The following is a 15,267-nucleotide window of genomic DNA, read 5'->3' as shown; positions in this document are numbered from 1 at the left end:
GAAGAATGAAGCATGAGGAGAATATGAAAGATTGGCTTCTCTTTTGAACCCAATGTAAGGAATAGTGGAACAGAGTAAGAAGAATAATGACTAGAAGACAATTAGCATACATTTTGAGTCCTGAATCTTCTACTGATAAACCTTGGAGTACTGGACAATTCATTTGATCCAGAGGCCTCAATTTCCTCATATATAAAATAAAAGAATTGGACTAGATGCCTTCCTAAGCACCTGGTTGGCTCTAACATTTCATGACTTCTTTAATAACCATAAATATTTTTAGAGAAGCACTTCTCTAATCATACCTTAAGTTCTATTTCTGCTTTATTCCACTTAAGGCTCCCCTGAATCCACTATGTTCCAACACAAGAAAGCTGACTTTCTTCAGTCTGTCACAGTCTCAAACTACTCCAAGGGTTTCTGGCTCCATTCTTACTTCCAGACGACTATTCTCACTCCTCTCTTTCACCTAGTCTAGGGCTCCACTGCCTTTTTCTCGTTCCCGTTCATCACACCAGTAAGTGGGATGGATAAAGGCAGGCCAGGCCAGGAATTCTTTAAAGTTCTAGCCTGCTCTGGTCTCCCAAAGCAGGCAGCTTGAGGGCGGCCTCTACATACTCTCCAGCCAGCCAGGTAAACGTAGACTTGGATAAAAGCTAATTCCCAAAGGGTTCAGAAAAGCACTTCTTGGCCAGGCTGAAACCAGACCTTCTCCTTGCACCCACAGCCTTCAGGGGACTGCCTTGCTCCATCCAACATGGATAACTTCCCTGGCCAGAGCTAATGCAATATCATCTCTCCCCTTATCTATACTGGGCTTCTCAATCTCTCTTGCTCAGAATGAAAACCAGCTGCAGCCATTCACCCATTGGCATTCACAGCTCAGCTCACCACACACCATAATCTGCAGAGGCAAGTGACAACTGTGAGAGCATTTGTAGGATTCCAGATCTAAGACAGTGCTGAAGGCACTACACAAACCAAACAATGTAAACAGCAAGGGAGCCTATGTAAATACAGTAAGGAAAAGAAGCCAAGGAGTGCAGCCAGAAAGGGGAAGGGCTAGGCCAGGGGAGGTGTAGAAAATCACAGATAAGGTATACAGCCTTTACAGACAACACATGCAGCAGAAATGTCAAAGTGTTGAGACTTGGCACTTGGCATATTCTGAGCTGCTAAAGCCTAAAGGGTAATTAGGCTATAATTTATATACTGTAACGCTTCAAATGCTCCTAAGCTGTAATAGAAACACAGCTCATTAAATATAGCCAATCTATCATCCCCTCAAGCACCTTGTAACTGTGCTGTGAGAAAACCAATCACCTTCACATTTAAATAAAAATATTATCTTGCCTGAGTACAGAGAAAGGGGTGTAATTTGGGGGATGAAAACCAAAATTTTTAAAGGGCAGGGTGAGAAATGGATGCAAAACTTTTAACCAACAGACCTAGTAAGTTCATGGTCTTTCTTTTTAAAAAACGTGTCAGCAAGTCTTTAGAAGCTGAATTTGGACATTAAAATCAGGGGGATTATGTTGGCAGTTATTTTTAGATCAACAGTAAAAGGTAAAAATGGGTGAAAATTGTACTTCTTTTAGAGCTCCTTAGCTAAGTCCATTAAACTCAGTCCATAGGCTTCCCTGTACCTATATGTTTTTGATTTTTCTTCAGTTAATACCTCTTCACTTCATCACTGAGAAAAGTTAAGAAATAACCATTGTTTCTACACATAATTTTTTAAATTTCTACACTAACTCTCACTATCCATCCTCAGCAATAAGGCTAAAGCAATCCATCCAAAGAGAACAAGTAGATTGTTAATAATTGTAGTCATTTCCTAGGACTGCTGTAATAAATTACCACTAACAGGGTAGCTTAAAACAACAGAAATTTATTCTCCCACAGTTCTGGAGCCCAGAAATCTAAAATCAAGCTGTTGGCAGCGTCACACTCCCTTTGGAGAGTGGGAGAATCTGTTCTCTGCTTCCTCCAGCTTCTGGTGGCTGTTGGCATTCCTTGACTCGTGGCCACCTCACTTCAATCTCTGCTTCTGTGGTTACACTGCCTCCTTCTCTTCTGACTGCCACATCTCCCTCTGCCTCACTCTCATAAGAATGTCTTTATGAGGACATTTGTCATTGGAATTAAGGCCCACCCAGATAATCCAGGATGAACTCCTCCTGTCAAAATCCTTAACCTTAATCACATCTTTTGCCATACAATGTAGTATTTACTCTTTTATCATACAAGGTAATACAAATTCCAGGGCCTAGGACATGGACATGTATTCCGGGAGGCCACATTCCGTCCACTACAATAACCATGATTGTCACTGTGATAAATGAAAACTTTATAACAACGTACAGCTTACAAGGTGCACTCATCTACATCATCTTACTTAATCCTCATAATAACTCTGTTCGAGGGCAGAGATCTAAAGAATTAGATAACCATTCATTCATACCTTCATTCGCTGAATAATCATTTATTGAGTACCTAGTCTTTACACAGCCAAAAGTTAAAGGTACAAAAGCACAGTACCTGCCCTTGGCAGGACGTCCAAAAGTTGTCCATAGTCATGCAGTGCCTTAAACTTTGAGATGAGAGTATGCTGCATGAGGTAGGATCAAGAAAAGGCTAGCTAAGAAAGCAACAATCCCATTTAGAAAATCTGTCCAAGTCTGGACTTGGACTTCCATTTTAGCCTTCCCCCTGAACTTCAGATTTCTCTCTTTACATTGTTCAGAGCCTCCTCATGGGCCTGCCACTGCTGAACCTTCAGCCCAACTCACTGCCTTAACAAAGCCTGAATGCTCTCGTTACAGAACATTACTAGAAAGCAAGGGAAAATGGCTACCAACGATGCAGTGCCATTCACTAGTTCACTCAAGCTTGCCTGTCACTCTTAACACCACAGACTCTCACAATTTCAGACTCTGTGTTTGTTGGGAGCACCAGGCTTGTGGATTCTTTGAAGAGGATTCTTTAAGTACACATTAAGGCCCTAAAAAAGGAATTTTGAAAATAAAAGAGAACACTGGATACTCCCTTCTACAATCAGAGAGACCTTAACCTTGTAGTATTCATACAATGAACACCTTCTACCTGGAAACTGAGTGACACCAACTTTCCAAAGGTTCTTCAAAGATAAATCATAAAGTGTCAGAGCTGGAAGGGAACTTAGACATTCGGTACGACCTCTTCTTTTTACAGTTGAGTAAGTGGGTCAGAAGTTAACGGCTTGCTCAAAGCACCCAGTGAAATTAGATGCAAAGCCTATCACAAGCTCCAGGGTCCCATGAAAAATTGTCATTAACAACCTCCTTGGAGAGAGTCAGAATAACCAGAAAGTTTATGGACAGTGTCTATTAAGATTTGGGAGAATATCTGTCATCTACAGAGATAGACACAAAAATATGAATGACTTTTACTACTGAGTAACAACTATTATACTTTATAATGAAAATGTTAAAATCACTTTGGTAACCCAGAAATCAAATGGGCTACTGTAAAATTACAAGGATGTTTAAATTACTTAGGAAGAATACGCTGTTTAAGCTGTTTTGTACTTTAGAAGCACTTATATGTAAGAAAGTAAGTTTAATATATGAAAGTTATTTCTATTAAAATAGGTCCAAGAATCTCTGCTTATTCCAGTGATGCTTTGTTCTTCTAGTTCACATAGAACTAAAACTACATTCCTTTCTTCACCTGTTCTGAAATTCAGACTTCATCATATGCCTTCCCCATAATATCCTAATGAGGAATATTTCATTACATGCTGAGAATTAATAACACTTCATATGTATGAGAAATGTAGCCTGCAGTTTTACAAAGGACCTTCAAATATATCATTTCACCCAGTCATCACAGCAGTCCTGTGAGGTATAAAAGGGGAAATGTCTTGTCCACATTTCACAAATAAGGCATCTGAGGCTGGAAAAGGTCAAGTAATTTGCCAAAGGTTGTTACAGAACCAGTAAGTTGTGGGTCCCAGCTGGAATCCAGGTCTTCCACTATTTGCACTAAATGAAATAGCCTCTCAGGTAAAAACATGCAAGACACAAGAGATTATAAAGAAGAGGTGTTTTCTGGTTTAGCAAACTTATGTTGAAAATATTTTACCCTTGCTCAAAACCACTACTGTGGAAAATGTATCATCTTGGACTCTCAGGGAAACTTAAACCTTTTTAAACCTGTTTGATAATTAATGTCTTTTACCATTTTATCCCAAAGCAAATTGATGAAGTTTGGCGTGAAATGAGGTGGATCATGGATGCTCTACATTATGCAAGATACAAACAACCAGTTTCTGGCTTATCCATCACTAAGCTGATAGACCCCTCAGATGAGCAGAACCTAAAGAAGATCAATTCTACATCATCACATATAGACTGTCTTCCATCACCATCCCCATCCCCAGAGATGCACAGAAGAAAGGCAGTGAGTGGTAAGCAATAAGATCTAAAGTTCTATATTTCAGTCACCAGATTCTTGGTCCTATCTCCACTGATGAGGTTCTTTTGTGCTAAGTCATGAGTTCCAGCAAGCAGGAGGAAACACTGCTCAGTGGTAAGAGTCTAGAAGCACAGAGGAAACAAAATCAGAATGGGGAGGGGTAGGAAGCTAGGGCAATGACCTGAGATCACCTCCATTTAGGGGTGGGGAAGATTCAGTCCAGTTCTAGTCCAAGCTTCCAAGATACAAAAGGCATTTAACCAAAACCAGGTAATAAAGAGAACAGGCCCAGCCTCCAGTAAATAGGGAGGGACTGACAGGAATGAGGCAGGAAGTAGGTCCTAGCCTGGGTAAAGTTCATGGCAAGCTTCCCACCCACATGGCACCAATATCGTGGGGTGAGAGTTGGGAAAGAGAGAAACCGTGGATACACTAGAATCCTGAGCCTGAGGCCAAATAAGTAGACTGGTCTCATCATAGATACAACAATCAGGAGACAACTTACAGACAAGCTGGAGGAGAGGCCTAGCAAGTCGCCTCCACTCTCGGGAATTCAACTGGAGTTTACATAGCAAATACTAACTGAAAAAACATAGTTGAGTTAATACAAACTTCTACAAAACACCCTTATGCTTATAAACAGAGAGAAAGCATACTAGTCACAGACAGTATAATGCTCTTGCCTAGAACATGTTAAAACTAATGCCATTTTTCTAGTTGATTAAAATAATGGTATTCAAAGCAACCTTCCTGATTCTGTAGCTTATAAAACCTCAAATTTTATAAGCTTTACAATGATAATAATTGATATTTTTAATAAACAGTTCTGAAATGTGAACTTGTCCCATAGGGGGCAGCATGGCGTAGCAGAAAGAGCTTGGGCTTAGAAATCAAAGACCTGGATTCAAATTCCAGCTTTTTTTTGCTAGCTATATGCGCTTGAACAGATTACTACGTGTAAGTCTCAGTTTCTGCATATGTAAAATGAGAATAATAACATATACACCTTGAAAAGTTATTTGTGAATAAGACAATCTATGTCAGAGGTTCATGGCACATAGTAGACAATAAATTGTAAGTATAGTATTTAATGTTATTCTTATTACAGAAAACTTCAGTGGGGACGTGAACCTTTTCTATAAGTAAGGTTATGTACATTTTTAAAACATCAATGTCTGAAAATCAAATCTTGGCTAGTGCAAGAACTTGGGGGACAGCTAATTTACATTACCAAAGGATTCTATGATTTAACAAATAATTCAACAAAATAATTAAGTAGATTTTTATAGATTCCCAGTGGGCTGGGGATACAAATAAAATACCATCCCTGCCAGAAGCTAATCTAACAGGGGAGACAAATACATTAACAAGCAATTTCATACTAATTGCATATGTGCTATAATGAGGACATGCATAGGGTGCTACAGAGTCTAATGAAGGTGTTAACCAGGAAATCATAAGATCAAAGAGAGCTTCCTGGAAGAGGTGACAAAGTCAAGTACTGAAAGATAAGTAGGAGTTGAGCTGAAAAAGAGGAAAGAGAAAAGCATTATAGGAAGAGGAAGCAGAATGTGCAACTGTGTTGTAGTTCAGGGAACGGCAAGCAGTCTGGCTGCACTCAGGATCTAAGGATACTGCCTTTTTTTTTTTTTTTCATTTAAAACAACATTTATTGGTTACCCACTATGTTCCAGGCACTCTTCAAGGTAACAGGGATATATTGATAAACAAAGCAAAGTCTGTGCTCCCACAGAGCTGACATGAAAATATAAACAAGATCATTTCAAATAGTGAATATTCCAATGCATAATACAAAACAGCAATCAAGGTGGTAGGGAGAGTGCTGAATCCACTAGGATGAACAGCAGAGACTAGCTGTGAAGGTTACATTTGAACCAGCCACAAAAAAAGGATCCAGTTATACAAAGACCTGGAGTTGGAATATTCCAAGCAACAAAACAGCAAAAGGCCCTGAGGTGGGTGAGGGTGGAAAGAAAGCCAAAGTATTGGAGCAGAGTGAACAAAGGGGCTAGTGGTAAGAGAGGGGGTACAGAGAAAGGCAAGGGCCAGATCAGGCAGGGCATGGTAAGAAGTTGGAATTTTACTCTACCTGTGATGGAAAGCCACTGAAAACTTTTAAGCAAGGATTGATATAATCTGAATTTTCTTTAGAATCCAATCTGTATGTTGCTTGAAGAGACCAATGTTGGAAGCAGGAGATCAATTAGGAAGCTTATTAACAGAGGAGATAGTGCCTCAGGACATTATGATACTATTTACCAAAAACAGGTTAGGCAGGAGAAGAAACAAGCTTGAGCGAATGGGCATGTTGAATTTAGGTTAGCTTTGGGACATCCCATGCAAAAAGAAACATTCAAAAAAAAAAAACAAGATGTATGGGGTCTGAAGCTCAGAAAAGAGAACTGGACTAATAATATAGATTTAATAATTGTTGACATACGAATGATGAAGCTATGAAAATGCTTGATATTTCCTAAAGAGAGCAGGTAGAGGAAGAGAGGAGACTATGGAAGGATCCCTGTGGAACAGAACAGCGAGACTTCTTAAACTAAGAAGTAACAACCAGAGGAAGAAGATAAAATCAAGAGAGTAGTGTCACAGAAATTAAAACATATCAAATGATGGTAAAAGGTTAAATAAAACTGAAAAGCTTCTATTTTTTTGTTTTGTTTTTTTGTTTTCGACAAGGAAGTCGTCAGTAACCTTGATGACAGCAGTTTATGAAGGAAAGGAGATAGAAACCGAATAGAAGTCGATCGGGGAGTAAATGGGATCAGCAAGGATACACTCTTCAAAATCTTGGCTGTGAAAGAGGAGGAGGAGGGAGGGCAGTAGCTGGCGAGGTATAGGCTCGAAAGGGCATTTTTTAAAGGCAGGATAGATATACCCTCTGTTGTTCCCCAATTCACATAATTCTACAAACAACTCTTCAACTCTGCTTCCACTTCACAGCCCTTGTCTGCCCTCTCCACTCACAGAACTTTCCCAGTGTTTAACCTTCTCTTGGCCACAGGGTCCTAAGTGGGTCCCCCCTGGCTGTACGAGGGTGGCCTCTCCTGTGCCACATAAGTGCCAAATTCTCACGTTGGCCAGATGACGGGTTACACACACTCCCTGCTGGGAAGATCTGGCCAATTACACTCGGATTTTATCATTAACTTAAAATGTGAGCGATCATCATTCTGTTTCTTAAAATATAACTCTCTCTTGGGTCCATTTATTTCTCTGAAGCCAAGATTCCATGGGCTGTGAAACACAAAGACGTGGAGGGCAGCAAATGAAAAATGGAACCCAGTGACAGGGAAACTGTTGATAACTGGGAGAAACATTTAGCACTGCATCCCCTCACAAAAGCAAAAGCATTTCAGAGCAATGAAGTCTGCTCCTGCATACTCTGTCCTCTCCACTAGTATGACTATTTTTAATTGTTTGGAAACCATTTATGAAGAGGGAAAAAGCCAATTTAGAAGTATATCCCCATTGGTTGCTCACAGGGCAAAGTCTGCAACACAATTCCATTCTGTGTGAGTAGGGGTCTCTTAACTTCTGAGAAGCCTGCTGGAAATGCAAAGCCTAACACAAGCTTAGACTCTGGTACCAGCCCAAGATTCTGTTCTAAGGCTGTTGGGTACCTTGGATTTGTTTGTGTGTGTATGTGGTTGGACAAACAGGGTGGGAGAGCAATGGAACTCTTTAACTTACTTCCCATTTCTGTGTGGTTTTCAAACACAAAGTAGAACTCCTCTGAGTCAATTAAAATTAAGCATCTCCCAAGGACCCAAGGAGGAAAGTTGGCTCCTAGAAAAGGCAGCGCAAGGCAGGGGTGGAATGATTGGTCCATCACATGGGTATTTTCTCTCCCACTCCTTTTCTGTGGGTATAGTAGTCACAGGCAGCAGCAATTTTTTTTTTTCCGACACCGCTATTTCTCCTAGTGACACATGGGTGAGGCAACAGGGGGGAGGGGGCATTGTTTCCTTCAGATGCATGTGAAGATTATCCTGATCTTCCAAATGTAAATCTTCCTGGTAAGCTTTTCCCAGATGATGTTAAGATTAAGAACACTATGGCATAAACTAAACAGATCAAAGAAAGAAAATATCAACAGGAATCTGAAGATGGGAAATTAGAAGGTGAACAAGCCCCTGAGGTTCTACCCAAGGCCTGATGAGAGGTTTATTGAAATTCTTTATATCTAAATTACTTAAATTCTACTCAAACACAGTAGAAACAGATTCAATGAAGCACACACACAAAAAGTAGCAATTTGGACAGTGACATATTAAAAATGTGAAGATAGATTTTTAGGGCAAATACTTCTTATTATTCCTTTCTTTCCATCCTGCCATGCCCCCTGCCTTTAAGAGAAAAGCAATGGCTTTAAATCAATTATTCTCTCCTGCAATGTCATCTCCCCATAAAGCCCTCAAAATCCACATCAATTCTACTCTGCTGTTGTTGGCCTGATCCACAGAGACCAGGAGTTGCAACACCCATTACAATGGCAAGAAAGCCAAGCTTCCTAAGCCAGCCCTAATACTATGGGCAGAACTTCCATCAAACAGCTCTTGGGTCAACCAGAGGGGAAATGCAAGGTTCTACCAGTGCTGGCCTGCCCAGTGGGCCCTCTAAGGGAAATTGAGGAGCACAACCAGGTTTATTAAAATAACAACTGGGCAAGGCGCCTACAATGCTTAATGGAGCATATGGCCTGGATCTGGGGGTGGAAGCTGCACTTTGCATTCTTTTCCAGGAAGGGAGGGAATGGCAGTGGCCTAAATCCCTGGAAACTCTCCTCAGTGCCCTGGCTGGCATCCTGGAGATTTTCCCAGCTTGTTCTGGGAGGGGTATCCCACTCTAAGCAATCGGTTCCACTAAGTCCTGTAATAAATAATACAACCACCATGAAAGTCAAATATTTAGATTCCCACTAGAGCAGTGTTTCCAAAGTGTAGGTCTTTGAACCTACAAGATAATATTTACCACTCCATACTCAAGCCCTTTTTCATCTCTTTCCTGGGTTACTACAGTTATAACTAGCTCTTCTCTTGATTTATCTCCTATCTCCCTTGCTCCTGGGAGCTACAGTAAAGAATTCACATCATTTACAAATTCAGTGCTAAAGCTAGGATGAGAAATACAGTACTGGACTAACACAAGACACCCTTCAAGAGATTACGGTTCTCCTTTATTACCAACACCATTCTCACAGCAAAATCTTGAAGTTTTTCTGATTACTGGTTTGTACTTTAATGAGTCACCTCTTGATATGCTTTCTAGTTATTCTCTATTTAAAAGTGGAAAGAGTACTTCCCTGGTGGTGCAGTGGTTAAGAATCCGCCTGCCAATGCAGAGGACACAGGTTCGAGCCCTGGTCCGGGAAGATCCCACATGCCGCGGAGCAACTAAGCCCATGCGCCACAACTACTGAGCCTGCACTCTAGAGCCCCCGTGCCACAACTACTGAAGCCCACGCGCCTAGAGCCCATGCTCCGCAACAAGAGAAGCCACCGCAACAAAGCAACAAAGCGTAGCCCCCTCTCGCCGCAACTAGAGAAAGCCCACAGCAACAAAGACCCAATGCAGCCTATAAATAAATAAATAAATGAATAAAAACAAATTTGTTTAATAAAAAAATAAAAGTGGAAAGGATTTCAATAATATTAACACCTTCTGTTTGTAAGGCACTTGAAGTATTTTTAACAAATTTAATTCTCATTGCACCAATGGAAGACAGGTAACATAATTACCTACATGCTACAGATGAAGGGGCTAAGTTCAGAGGGGCTACGTGATGTGCTCAAGATCATATACACAGTAAGGAACAAGACAGGACTTCAGCCCAGGTTCGTCTAGTTTTAAGATAACTCTTCTTCCTGCTACAACTGGGCTGACTCAAGTCAAGTACCACCAAATATAAAGCAAAATGAAAAAAATAAAATAAAGCAAAATGATTTAGGTGATTGTTTTCAGACATTTCTACGGCAAATGAAGTAAATTAGATCTTTTCAGGCTGCTTTCAGTATTGCTTTTAAGAGGCAATCAAATCTCTTTGCTCTGTAAGCGCTCAGATTTCAATATTCGTTTCAGTTTCAGTTCAACCCAGCATTCTTTACTGAGAGCCTTGTATGTACCAGATACAGTACAAGAGGCTAATAATACAGTGATGATTAATTCACACTCTAGTCCTCATGGTCTGTTCATATGTCCATGCTCAGATCAGATGATCTGGGAAATAGAGGATTTGCATGTCCCTTTGCTTGACTCCTTCCTTAGCCCATTCCTTCACTGACTGGCTTCTTCAACATTTACTAAGCAGAGATGAACAAGACATAGTGCATGCCCTCTAGAGTTCACAGTTAATGAGGGAGATAAAAATACAAGTGAATAATTTATAATAAACCTTGATAAATGCAGTAACAGAGATATAAATAAGATGCTTTATGAACCAAAAGAACTGAGCAACTAACTCCACCTGGGGAAATCAGCACAGGCTCTTCCTGAGAGATTGAGTCTTAAAATATGATGCTCCACTGAAATATTAGAATGTCAGCCCTTTAAAGCATACCTTCATATACTCCTTATTCCCCTACAACCAACAAATGCTCACTATTTGTACGCTGAGAGGTCAAAGTGCAAACCGTTCTTATAGAGCATTTGATCTGATATGGGCTGGAGAGAGGAAAAAAGTGACACAAACTCCTCAGCAGTTGCTTCTAGACATATCATTTTTACTATCAGACTTCTAGTGGGTTAAATGGTGGCCACTAAAAAGACACGTTCATGTCCTAACCCTCAGAACCTGCAAATGTGACCTTATGTGGAAAAAGATGATTCAGGGTCCTGAAATAAGATCATCCTGGATTACCCAGGTGAGCCCTAAATCCAACGACAAGTGTCCTTGTAAGACACAGACGAGAGTGCATGTGAAGACAGAAGCCGAGATTGGAGTGATGCAGCCCAAGGAATGCCAACAGCCACCAGAAGCTGTAAGACGCAAGAAAGTATTCTCCCCTAGAGCCTCCAGAGGGAGTGCAACCCTGCTGACACCTTAATTTCAGACTTTCTCGGCTTCCAAAGCTGTGAGAGAATAAATTTCTGTTGTTTTAAGCCATGAGTGTGTGGTAATTTGTTACAATAGCCACAGGAAACTAATACAAGACCTAACATGTTTCTCTTACTAAGAGCTTAATATAGCTATGTGTGGGCGCCGTGCAAAGTGAATCAGATGAACCAGGTCCCAGCCCTCAGAAAGCTTCCACAGAAAGCCATGGGAATTCTAAGGTAAATGGCAGTAGAGCAGGTCTTTGGAGTGAGTCAAATCTGCGTGTAGGTTCCTATTCTGCCACTTATCAGCTTATAGGAATTGGAAATTTTAATAAGCCTAGACTTCAGTATTCTTATCTACAGAATGGGAACTGGTGTAAAAATTAAGTAAGATAAAGCACCTAGGGCACTTAGCATGATGGCTGGCCCACAGTAAGTACTAAGTAAATAGTGAGTATTGTTATTACTATTGTGGATGCAAATGAATAGTACATATGGATAGCTGAATAGACAACAGTGATCAGATAGAGAAGAAAGTTCAACTAAAGTCAATTTTCAATTAATTGCATGGATCTTATTTCCAGCCCAGTTTCAAATCTTCAGTTAACCTCTCTTTTTTATGACCCCTGTGGCACCTACCACTGCCATCATCAAAAACAGCCAACAGTTCTGACACCCGATTACTTGCAGTTCCCAATTTTTCCCACTAAAGATAGGGAAAAGTACTGTCTAAAATTTGTTTTAAGAATTTCAAAGTCATTCAGCCCAAGCCTTTATCCAGTTCTCTCCTTTTAACTTGAAAAGCTATGTCTGCCTTCTTCCCTAACCAGGAGTCCTTACATCTTTTTCACTAAGGACCAATGACAGCACTTGTGCTCCCTAGTGATCACCCCGCCTTGTTATTTCCATCAACGTGCTACTCATATCTTCAACAGTTCCCTTTCCAACAGTTCCTTCTTCTCTACCCACAAACATCTTCCCTCAACTTTGCTACCCTACCACATTCCCATTCCATCCCTCCAGGATGCTTTGGCCAATTGCTTAAGTTCAACCTGTCCCAAATTAAATTTACCATCTCTTCCACTGCCCAACCCTGTTGCAATTAAACTCCTCTGGTTTAATGCTACTCCTATCTCCCAGGCACCAAGGCCTGAAACCTATTAGTCATTTCAGGGCCTTTGCACTTCCTTCTCCAAGTTGTCTGGAAGACTGCTCTCTAAAATGTTCACATAGCTGGTTCCTTCTGATCATTGAGGTCTCATCTAGACTCCAGAGACTCCTCCCCTGGCTACCTTATTAAAAGAACCTCCCTCCCAAGTCACTCTCTAGCTGAAGTCCAGTTTCATTTTATTCATAGAACTTTACACTCTTTGAAGTTAACTTATGTATATTCTTATTGTCTAATCCTCCTCTGTGAGCTGCCTGAAAGCAGAGACCATGTCTGTCTTTCACAAAATAGGTGCTCAGTAAACATCTTTGAATGAATGACCTTCCTGAACTTCTCTTTTCTTCCACGTAACCACCACTCTTGCTCAGCCCCACAACCTAAAAAATGTAAATATTTAAAGGAAACATAGCTTGGACAACAGCCTCCCAGCTGGCCTCCCTGCTGTTTCCTCCTGATCCAGTTCTTACATCCTACCTGCTACATAATTATCCTAAATCACAGCTCTCATCTTGTCAATTACTTCTTCAAAATTGTCTGAAAATTACCCACTGGTGACAAAATTAGGTACAAACTCCTTATCTAGGCATCCACTGCTCTCCTCTGGCTCCACCCTACCTTTTAAAAAAATTAAATAACCTCTTTTAACCATTTATTTAAAATAATTATAAGAACAGCAGGTTGCAAAGAAATGTACAAGAATTCCCATGTTCTCTTCCCCCAGCCTCTCCCCAGTGTTCACATCTTACACAGTTCTTATATCAATACAATATCAAAACCAAGAACCTGGTATAATGCACAGTTTATCCAGATTTCACCAGTTATACATACAGTTGTGCATGTGTGTATGTATGTGTGTGTGTGCACATGCACATAAGCATGCAGGCTCGCTTGTATGTAATTTGTCAGGCTCTATGTAATTTGTCACATGTGCAGCCTTGGGTAATCACCACCATAGTCAAGATACTCAATTGTACCGTCACCACCAAACTTCCTCTTTTACCCCTTTATAGCCTTACCCACCACCCCTCCCCACATCCTTGCCCCTGGCTAGTACAAATCTGTACTTCATCTCTATAATTATTTCATGAATGTCACATAAATGGAATTCTTTATTTGTACTGATGAGTATTATTCCACTGTATGGATGTATCATGCACCCACTGAAGGATATTTGGGTAGTTTCCAGTTTGGAGCTAATACCAATAAAACTGCTATGAACATTCATATACAAGTTCCTGCATGAAAATAAACTTTATTTTTCTAGGATAATTCCCAAGAGTGAAACTGCTGGCATCTTACTTTTGTAGCCTCATTTTCCCAAAATTCCATTCCTGTTCCCATATTATAGTCAAACAGAACTACCTTTATTGTTTCATTTTCCTCTCTGGTTTCTAAGTCTCTCATCAACATTTGCATATTTATTATTAAAAGCTGCCTCAAAACACTTTTTGAAAGTGAAGAAATAAATTAAACAGATAGAAATAGAGATGAATGAATGGAGAGAAAAAATAGAGATGATGGAGTACTTTATCAATCCTGTCCCAATAAAATGTGATCTCCTTCCTATAAACCTGCATCTTATTTGCTAAACTTCTTTTATAAAAGGTATGTTCTTCCACAGTCTCATAGATGCATATATGCCCCTGCCTCCATTAAAACAGTAAAATCCCTGAAGCAGATCCTTTGTTATTAATTTTATATTCAGTCAGCCACCAAACACAGTGTTTCTGTTAGAGCAGCAGCTGAAGCAAAACAAAATCTTCATTGTTGAATAAATGGATGAATTAAATATCTTTGCCCTAAGAGGGCTCTGGTCCAACCAGGAAACCAGGATGTTATATTTGCATTTAAAAAGATAACTAATAATACAAGTCTATACAGGCTAAGTGCCAAAGGATAATTGAAGGAAAAACTACTTCAGCAGTGCAGACAAGTGGGCAATCCTTTCTGGGACAGTTGGGGGCTGCTTCCTAAAGAAGGCTTTGTTTGAGGAGACCCTTGAACAGATGAGTAGAAACCCCCAAAATAAAAAGGGAGTCCTTTTTGATAGCCATTATTTAAAGAACCACATAAGGGTTGATCTCATTCTTTGTAGCTGCTGGATAACATTCCATAGTATGGATGTGCCCAAATTTTTAAACCATTCTCCTAATAATAAACATTCAGGCTTGTTATCAGTTAGGATTAAGTCTGGACCCTTGTTACAGAAAACCTAAATAAGGGTCATTAACACAAGATATTTTATTTCGCTCTTATGTGAAAGAAGCCCAGAAGTAGACAATTCAGCAACAGTATGTGGACTCCATCGTCTTCAGATACCATGCCCCCTTTTTCAGCTCCACCATCCTAGCACATGGCTTCCTTTTCCAAGGTTGCCTTGTGAGCCCAGCCAACACATCTTGTTACAGGCAATTGGAAGAAAAGAGGAAAAACAAAATGGCCTATCTCCCAGCTAAGCCAGCTCCCCTAATGCAGCCTTCCAAAAGTTTCATACCATACTTTCAGTTCTATCTCACTGGCCAGCATTTAGTTATGTGACCATGCCTAGCTGCAAAGGAAGCTGAAAAAAACGT

At 40.3% G+C, this 15,267-nt stretch overlaps 1 protein-coding gene across 1 annotated transcript in view; it reads left to right on the top strand.

Annotated features, from left to right (window-relative positions):
• Positions 1 to 15,267, top strand: part of ANKFN1 (ankyrin repeat and fibronectin type III domain containing 1) — a gene marked incomplete at its 3' end in the record, with an annotated part of 433,720 nt that overhangs the window by 414,796 nt on the left and 3,657 nt on the right. The window contains exon 19 of the mRNA XM_082859995.1: positions 4,237 to 4,450. Coding sequence (XP_082716121.1) covers positions 4,237 to 4,450 — 214 coding nt within the window. The remainder of the gene's footprint in view (positions 1 to 4,236; positions 4,451 to 15,267) is intronic.

Source organism: Leucopleurus acutus, assembly GCF_964270905.1.
Source record: "Leucopleurus acutus genome assembly, chromosome: 19".
Taxonomy (NCBI): domain Eukaryota; kingdom Metazoa; phylum Chordata; class Mammalia; order Artiodactyla; family Delphinidae; genus Leucopleurus; species Leucopleurus acutus.
The sequence above is the reverse complement of the archived record's forward strand: the minus strand, read 5'-3'. Positions and strand labels throughout refer to the sequence as shown.